Source organism: Drosophila willistoni, chromosome 3R, assembly GCF_018902025.1.
Source record: "Drosophila willistoni isolate 14030-0811.24 chromosome 3R, UCI_dwil_1.1, whole genome shotgun sequence".
In the NCBI taxonomy this organism is placed as follows: domain Eukaryota; kingdom Metazoa; phylum Arthropoda; class Insecta; order Diptera; family Drosophilidae; genus Drosophila; species Drosophila willistoni.
In genome coordinates, this window is record NC_061086.1 from 7,933,201 (window position 1) to 7,943,198 (window position 9,998).

Sequence of the window (9,998 nt, forward strand, 5' to 3'; positions counted from 1 at the left end):
GAAAACGTAATTTTTTTTTTAAACGATTTACACATTCCATTCCATTTCATTTATAAAATTAGTAATAAATGCAAAGCGTTCTTTTTTATAAAAAAACAATGTTTAATAGACACAAAATATACAAGTGTAATGTAAGCACATAAATAAAAACCAACTAAGTTAACAGGCTGAGAAACATATAAGTATATAGTAATTATGATACAATGAGCTCTTAAGCTCAATATTTTTGCAAGTATATATCACAGTTAGATATGAAAAATTGATGAAAATAATAAGAAATAAATGACATCGACTTATGATTCTACGTCCTTCATCAAAGAAATGGCAATGGCTCCAATTAATCCACTAACGCCCATTATATTCAAAGGTAACAAGGCATCAATGTGTTCCTACAATCAAACATCAATGGTATTAAGTTAAAGACATTTTAAAATAAAAACAAATAATTTACCAACTGCCAAAGGAAGGGCACCAAGATAAGCGCAATGCCAGAGGCTAAATTTCCCATGCCGACACCAAAATTTCGTACAATTGTGGGATACTGCATGGCCGTGTAGGTGGGTATGATTGCATTGTTGGCCCCAATAAGACACTTGGCTAAAATAACATCAGAGTAATTCGGTATTGCTGCTTAGATTTAGATTTTTTATACGATAATTACCTATAATGGCCAAGGCTATTACACCCGATTGATTATCATCACCATGAGGCACCAGATTTGTGGCCAGACAACATATGCCCGGCAATAACATGTAGCCAATCAAACTTTTACGTATGCCCGCTTTTAGAACAACAAAAATACTAAAGCATATGGAAATTGCTTCAATTGTGCCAGCTACAGCGCTGTTCACATAGATATTGCCACCCAAATTGCTTAGATGCAAAGTCAAGCCAAAGTATATAATAATAAGGGTCAACCAAATGATCAGTGTCAGGACAGTAGTGCGCCAATATTTAGCACCGAAGACTACAAAAATGGGATTGACATGGCCATCTAAACCATTGAATTCTTCACTTCGAGCGATTTGACCAATTTCTGGAGAGGATTGCTGCTGCTGCTGTTGCGACTGCTTGGGCACAGCTGCCTCCAAAGTCTTTCTATAGTTATTCGGCAAAGTTGTGCCATTCATTTTAGCAGCGCGTTCAATTAGCTTGCACAACTCATCCAGACGACCCTGGGCTAACAACCAACGTGGCGATTCCGGCAACCAGAACCTATTGAAAAACAAAAAAATATGTTAAAAACAAGAATGAGAAGAAACAGTTAAATGGTTAAAATCACTGTCCATCGACTACGCGTTTTGTTATTTCGTTTCTTTTTCCTTTCTTTTCTTCTGTTAAGTATTTATTGGCACTTTGGAATTTTTCATTTGATTTTTCTCTCAAAAGCAAAAGACAGCAGCATCAAGAGCAGCCAATTGTGGCCAGTATAAATGCTGTGAAGGGAGTAAACATCGAGGAATGTCTGGATAATGTTGCTTTTCTTTTTCTTTCTTCATTGTTCGAATTTACGAAACGAAATCTAATTGATTTTAGAATTCACATACGCACAACCACACCCTCATCCACACGCATAGAAGTATGTGTGTGTGTGTGTGTGTGTGTGTGCCTGTTGTCAATCGTGTTCAATGGTTGGCAAGAATTCCCTTACTTTGAAGTTAAATGCAAAAGTTGCGAATAAACACGTAAACAACAATACGATTTCTTTTTTGAAAATTAGTTGCACATTACTAGTAAATAGGTTTATAGCAAGGGAATAACAACACGGACTAACAAAAATGCCAAATATATGTTCTTAGTTTTACTTACAATTAAAGTAATTATTAATTGTTAGGCTCTTAGTTAGCTACACAGTCAAAGGAACTTAGTAAATTCATTACATCAGTTCAATAAATCAGTTTTCAATACTCAATATTCAATTATTTATATTCTACCTAATACATTTCAGTTTTTTACCTATTATCTTCAAATTTACATAACTTATAACATATAAAAAAATCTTTGTGACATAAGTATTAGTTAGTGACTTACCAAATGATCAACATAATTAACCATGGCCATGAAATGACTAATTGAAGGGTTCGCCAATCCCGAATGAGATACGCAATACCTGATGACAGGACATATGAGATGGCAACGGGTAAAATATTTAATATACCGATTATAGTTCGCCATTTGCCAGAGACCAATTCAACAACTAACACGAAGCTAACAACAGTCACGGTCATTGAGGCGAATCCAATTATAACACGTAGCGACATATACATGGCCACCGATGTTGAGAAGGCCAAAATTCCACCTGCAACATGTGAAGAGTAAGCCACAATGTGAGTGAGGGAAGCGACACAGAGAGACAGAAAAAGAAAAAAAAAAATAATGTCAGGTGCAAGGTCAGACAGGTAAATACGAGTGTAAAGTCAATTAAAATCCCAGCACAGGACCAATGCAAAATGCCCAACCAACCATACCAAGAACGTATACGACTAGGTGTACACATTTACACACACACACACACACACATGCAAGCAGAGAAATTGCATATAAATGACAATTAGAAAATAAACATAGCTCAAATTGCCAAATTGTTGTTTTGCATGTGAATGAAATCCAAAACCCATGCCAAGAGGAATATTTGTGTAATTTGCGGCCTGATTGCCTCCTGCTGCTGCTGCGGCTGAACTTACCAAAAACAGTTTGTATGCTGACAAATGCCATCAATGTGTGACGGCGACCAAATCGATCCGATATCCAACCACTGAGTACAGCACCCACAGCTGCACCCACCAGAAAACAAGTTTCCACAATACTTAAAATGTTACGACCACATACTAGTCCAAATTCCTGTACCAAAGTCTTGCCATCTCCATCGATATTGGAGAATTCAAATTGTTTACATTGCCTATAGCCCAAGTCGCTGGTATTGTTTGGCCAATTGTTTAGCTCGCCATTCTCATAGCTCAATTGTGTGTAGTCCATGTCGAGTATATAGCAACCGTCTGCTGTTTGACTCAGATTACGCCAATCCGCAATGTCCAACTCATAGAGATTGGCGGGCCTGGCGCACCAAAAGTCCTTTGAAGCAGTCTAAGGGGGTAGAAAAAGATAGCAATTGGAATAATTTGAAAATAATTAGTGTTACAATAATTCACACACTTAAAACACATTCAATAGCAAGAAAGGTGACTTGAGTGAGAATAGTTTATTAACGTAATAGAGACATGACCCCAAAAGAGTAGCAAAATAACTTTTCCATTTATTAAGTAACTCTTAAGAATTAAATGCACATTATTTGATTTGATTTGACTTTGTAAATTAGATTTGACATCTGAATTCAATTAAAGTTCCAAATAATATCTCTAATTAAAGTTATAGGCCTATACAATAGAGACTTAATAGCCAATTGAAAGCCTTTCTTGTTTCTAATACGATTCACGTACACTTTTCAACGTGAGCTACATACAATGAATCAAATGCGTGCCTAGAGGCTAATAGACACCTTAATTACCTTCTTCATTCAATGTATGGCTTATTTATGAGTATGCCGACACTTTAATGTCATTTAAATTTTGATGTTTTATTGCCCACATGAAGTACCGAAAACTTTTAACAATGTACGCAACGTATGCAAAATGTTTGATTGCGACTGATTACAGCGGACAATACGGGAAATGAAACAAGAAAGTTGTAAAGCCGAGACTGATTGATGGTCCCATCATTGTAAGCTCATGCACCACACACACAGACTCACTCACTCACACTCTTACGCTGAAGCAATCATGTATGTAGATGTGTAACTAAACCGCAGTAGTCATCAATAACAAAACGGAAAAGGTTATTCACTCGAAGCAATGTCGGCCCACGGGGCGTATGCATTATGCGATGCCAGTGGCAACAGCAGCAGCAGCAGCAGCAGCTATATACATATGTAAAATCGAAAATCAAAACCTCAACAACAGGTTGATTGTTCGCTCTCGCTCTGTCGGCGGCAACGTCTGACTTTGTTTTACATTTCGTTGTTGTTACTTTTGCTTTTTATTTTACGTGCCTCAATTAAGCATTTAGTTGGTTTGGTTAAGGAAATTTCATTTTCATTTCAAGTTCAATTTCAATTTGTTGTTCAAGTTGAAGTTCACATGGAAAGTGAAATATGTAATTGCATTTGTCGAATAATTAATTTAAATTGTAACATGCAAGTTTAAGGAGAATGTTAGGAGTTGAATTATTTAAGGTTCTTTAATGATTTTAAACGTCCAAACAACCAAGCAGGTTGTACTTTTTTTTTATGGTGCGGTTTTGGTTGTTCTCGTGCCGTGTTCTGATGTCATAAAAAAAGTGTCCATTTGACCAGTTGTCGGTTACTTGTCACGTTTCAGGCATTTGCATAAAAGAGCTTAACAACAATGGAATTTTATGTTCTATTCTGGGTTCTGCGGCGTGGGCATGATCTCTCTATCTAACAAATAATCCTGGTAATACAAAATGGACTATGGGGCTACCCTGTATGCCAGGGCCTCTACATTTAATTCGCCCTAAGCCGACGTCTCGGCAATTATTTCTTATTTCAGTTTTCTAAAGATCAGAGTTCTCTTCGAACAATTCAGTCACTAATCCTGATGATGCTTGTAAATAATTGTAAGTCGTATAAATACTTCTTCTTAACATACCCATTTATCACATTATGTAAAGGGTATGCTTAAAAATAACAAAAAAAAAAAGAAATTGACTCTTAGTTTTGTTGATAAATTGGTTTGCAGATTTTCAAGCACGAATGTTGCACCTGATTGCATTTTTATTCTAATGAGTGTGTGTGTGTTTAAGTCGGATTGGTACATTGGTTTTAAGGAACTGTTTAAAGCACTAGTCTAGACTTTAGACATTAATTAACTCTAATAATATTAACTATTTTCCCCATTGTCATTTAACGGTAGAAACAATTATTCAACTTATTTGCCATCATTTAAATTCGATTGACACTGGAAAACGTGATGAAATCTCTAGATGAAAACAAAAACAAAAAAATCTATTTAAAAATTTTACGATAATTGTTTTTTTTTTTTTTTGTTATTATTGTTGTACTAAAACTATAGAAAACTTCCCCTTCCTTAATTAATGCCGATCTATTAAATAAAGCATCAAATTCCAAAATCCAATTATCACCTAATTTAATTATCTTCTAAAGCCAATACTTAAATCTATATTTATATATTTGGAAACAAATTCTTTATTTATTTCAAACCAGTGTGCACCAGTCTGCATTGTTTTTTTTTTGTATTATTTTCTATTTATTTGTTTTATTTTTTATTATTATTGCTTAATTAATATATTTAGACAACTTAGCGGTCAATATTGGCCCCAGGCCGGATTGCAAACCCACAAATATACATTATACAGATATGTAGAGAGACACTGATATAACCTTAGCAACCCAACCTTGATGGTTGTAGTCTCTGTCGACTCTGACTCTGACCGAACACCTGATATGGATCAAAGTGGGAGTGGAAATTAATTGAAAACATTTGTTATTAGTTAACTTTAACATGGAATTTCAAGTCTTTGTGAAAATCTTCGCAAAAATAAAAAGAATGACTAAATACATTTACTCATGGGGTCTGACAAAAAAAAAGCACATATGTATGTATACTAAATTTCTTGTAGACGTCATAGACTGTCTTCAGGTGATTTAAATTATTTACACGTGTAAAAAAAGTTACACACGATTCCCAAATATATTGGCAAAAAACACTAATTTAAAAACCCAGACTCATTTATTTTGGATCTAGACAATAACAAAGGCTCCATATATGCCTATGATATGTGACCTACAAAGATAAATGTACTAAACTTTGGATTATACATACATATATTTATATATATGAATGAATATGAGTAACGAGAAATCGGGATCAACCTGCTCTTATTGAATATTAATATGTATCAAACGAGTTTTCATTTCTGTTTGGTTTTTTTGGGGCGTGTGTTTTTAATGTTATTATTATTGAATAAGTATGTAATTTCAAAAATATTAAACAAATTAAGTTATTATTGATCTCTGTATACGCTTACCAAAGTCTGTCATAAAATTGCTACTGACTTTTCAAATAAAATTTTATAAATTTTTACCAAATTGTATAAAATGATTACACTCATTCTTTAGCAGGTTTATTTGGCATTTAACTGAACTCCTAGCTAAGTAAACTATGCACAGGCGAATTTAGTGGTTGTTCAAAATAATTGTAGGTTACCTAATAATTAGACGAAAATTGTTTGCCAAACATCATATAGAGTAAATAAATTGACTTTTGTATTAAAATTCAATCACAATTTCAATACAGTCATTGAACTTATCTTAAGAAATAAAAGTGGAAACCTAATCAAGCGAAAACAACAAATGGAAAAAGATGCTACATTATCTACATTGAAATGGTAAGTACTTATGTTCATTTTATCACCTGGCTAACTAACTGATAAGCAAAAAAGTAACCGGCATTGACAGAACCTTGTCGCATTATATACATATGTATATACATATAAGAGGTATATTATATACTTATAATATTATGTTTGTAGTTGTCGTTAAATGTCTTTGTCTGCAATGCCCACAGCCAAATGGGCACAGAAAATGTGTTGGCAATCGTTGAAGCGAAGCAAACCATGTCTTGGACTGACTGCATTTCTAAGGTCGTTTACTATTTCATGCAACTTACCTGAAACACATAGATGAATATATGGAATGTACAAATGCCCTGAAACATTGATAAAAGGGCACACCACATTGCCTGCCAGGGGGCCAGTGAACCAATTAAATTCTCAAGCAATTTTGTTTGAAATGTATCTAGTTTTTCCACATTCAACATGGGTGAAATCTCACCCGAATTTAGTTCGTTTTGGGGCATTGTAAGAAGCAAAATGAAAAAAATGCAACCGTATGCGACTTGTGTTGCAAATGAACTGAATTTTTAGAATGTTTCACAAATTATAATCGTATGCGAGCTCTCAAAAAAATTTTGAAACTGCGTGTGAGTCTGTGCTTGTGTCTGTGTTAGCCTCTGCTCTCAAGTTGAGAGCTTATTACAGCTGTTGATTAACAAATATCAAAATCTTAGTTGCACATGCGCGCCAACAAACGAGCGCAAAAGGGGCTTAACGATCATGTCAAATGATATGGTTTTAATATCATATACCAACCTAATAGCTAGAAGTAAAAGTTTTATGGTTAAGTGACCTCCCGGTCAAAAAAGAAATAGGAAAACAATTGGAGGTTAAAGGTTTCTATGTAAATTTAGTTGGTAGCTCTCTATTAGATTACTGTGTGTGATTAAATAATGATTATTTGTTACATCATAACAGTTCTTTCTGCTTGATTATCGAAACTGCCAATCATTGACATGAAAAATAATAATAGTCATTGACAAAAAAAAGAGACTTCTTAGTTAGTTGTTAAGCCCAAACTCATGCTTGAACTCAAATTATGTTATGTCAAGGTAGCTTGTGGCTTTTTTTGTTTGTTTGATTATTATCGAACAATCGAAGCGATTTGTATAGGTATTCATATACATATATATGCTTATGATTGCTCACGCAATTGCATCTGTCTGATATTTTGCATTTTGACAAATGATACTCAATCCATAGATGCGTATGGAGTAGCCTCATGAAGGTTACTTTCCAGTGATTTTTAAGTTCCACACGCGATCCTCAAAGGCCCCCGCCTCCCTGACTCTCTCTCTTTGTCTCTCACTCTATTAGCAAAATTACATACATCCGTATATAAGTGGTATTTATTGTTGTTACTGATTTACAGTCGCCCTCCCTCCCATTGACACATATCGATTTACCTTTAACTGACCAGTTTGGCAAATTGTTAGCAAAACCGTTGAACACACACAATCACAATCAAGTGCTGCTCATACGTTTCATTGTGATCAAGTCAACACTTTCTGATATCGAGGCAATTGTTGAAATTATCAGTTTGTTTTCTTTTTCCCTCCGTAAAGATTGTTTTTGTTGTGGGTTATATAGATTACATAAAGGAATCTTATAGCATATCAAAGATAATTATAGCACACTTATTCATCTAATACTCTTTTTGAGTTTAGGGAATCCTCATTACAGAAAAATTCAGAGATAATACCAAAACTAATGACTATTACACCTTTAGTTTGGAATATATGTATATCTGTTATCTTTATAGGCTAAATGTTTAATATGTTTTTGTTTAGTTTACTGCAAACCTTTTCTTGATTTAGTATTTCTTTTGGTAAGAGTATAAGGCCAGCGAAAGGTCTTTTATTTGATTACAGTCTAGTCTCAAATTTCAAGGTAAGCAAATTTATAATTGTGGTATTTTGTTGGTACTAAAAATTTACTCAAGGGTGTAAAAATAAAATTAAAAGCGATTCAATCAGCAAGAAGCTTCTGAAACAATAAACGTAATAAATTTGTGACTTAAGCAATGTTTTGGACTATTTAGATTTAAATTGTCATTATTGTTAACAACTAATTGAGGATTCTACCTACCAAAACGAAATAGATTAAAAACTTTTCCATAACAAACGGGCTAATTTGAAACAATTTTATTAATAATTTTAGAAAATTGTTTTACATTAATAGATGTGATTGTGTAGCCGTATTTTAAATCAAATAAAATTTTGCTAATTATTTGTGGTGGTTTCCAAGTGCCCCCACATGTCAATCGATAAGTTGTATTCAAGTGTTTTGGTTTTTCTGATATCTGCTTGATTTTACTTTGATGTCTGCCAGAATATGAATTTCTTTGGAAATTTCGCCAAAAACCCCCAAAACACAGACCACAAGGTCACATAAACATAAATACATTTTCTCCTTACTATATATACACATACATATATAAGAAATTACTTTTCGGAAAATGGCTGCATGTGTCCAAAAGTGCAAAAGTCCGCCTGTCTCACTCATTTTCAATCAGTCATCTATTTCATTTTGCTCTTTGCCTGTCTATGAATCAAAAACAGACCTCAATCTGCCTTTATTATTCACATTTATGGTTTTGTGTGTTGCTTTTGGTTTGTTTTGGCTATCGAGTCTATTAGGTGGTGACGACGATGCCGCCGCCGACGCCGCCAATCAACTGTGTAAATATTTGGCAATCCATATAATGTGAACTGAAACTGAACTTACCTGAAACACAAACATAAACAAATGAAATGTGGTCGGCAATTGGAATATGCACAACAGGAAGGTCCACAGGAAACTCCATTTGCTATAGTGACCCAAGAAATTTGATAGAACATCACTATCAACATCCTGACTCAGATCCTTGGTGGTCACTTCTGCTACCCCATTTAATTTTGGTTCCTTTTTCAAGTCATTCGAGTGACGACGAAAGTCTAAGGCAATAACACTTATTTCCGGTGTACCTGGCATAGGTTTTGCCTCACGATAACCGCCATAAAGGTTGGCATCAAGGCTCCCCCGACGCGAATTGCCACCGCCGCAATCGAAATTTAAAGAACCGCGACGCAGAACGCCACTCATTTTGAAGGAAATCGGAAACGGAATTTATAATTAACTAGTATAATACAACGACTTTGTTCGATTTTGCCGAATATGTTTTGATTTTTTTTTATTATCTGGATAGGGGGAACTCGCGTCGTTCGTATGTGACTTTTGCTGTCGATCTAAATCCGTTAAAAGTTCGGCATGCCCGTTAAATAAATGCCGCAAAAAGCTAAATCCCACAAAAAGCTCTCTGCTGGTTTTGCAAAAGATCGACAGCACTGCCAGGCATTACAAAAATATTGAAAACCAAAGTTTGTGGTAGGTCAGTTAACAGCTTTTAGATCAAATTTAATTTTCTCAACGGTTTTTCATTTTTAAAAGCCTTTCAAAGTCTAAAAGGTCTAAATAATAGCATTTTCATTTTGACGAAGTTTATCTTACCTTTTGTTTTGTGGTACATCCACACCGAAAATGTCCCCTCTTCCATGCTTTCTTAAGTGATTAATCTCTTGATCGAGTGA

At 34.5% G+C, this 9,998-nt stretch overlaps 1 protein-coding gene across 1 annotated transcript; it reads right to left on the reverse strand.

Annotated features, from left to right (window-relative positions):
* Window positions 1-119: 119 nt before the first annotated feature.
* Window positions 120-9,643, reverse strand: LOC6650444 (organic cation transporter protein). The gene is made up of 6 exons (XM_002073184.4): window positions 9,157-9,643; window positions 2,685-3,084; window positions 2,032-2,299; window positions 662-1,215; window positions 452-597; window positions 120-389 (listed from the first exon to the last, which is right to left on the reverse strand). The coding sequence occupies exons 1-6, from the start codon at window positions 9,511-9,513 to the stop codon at window positions 294-296; spliced, it is 1,821 nt and encodes a 606-aa protein (XP_002073220.2). The 5' UTR covers window positions 9,514-9,643; the 3' UTR covers window positions 120-293.
* Between the last annotated feature and the right edge of the window lie 355 nt (window positions 9,644-9,998).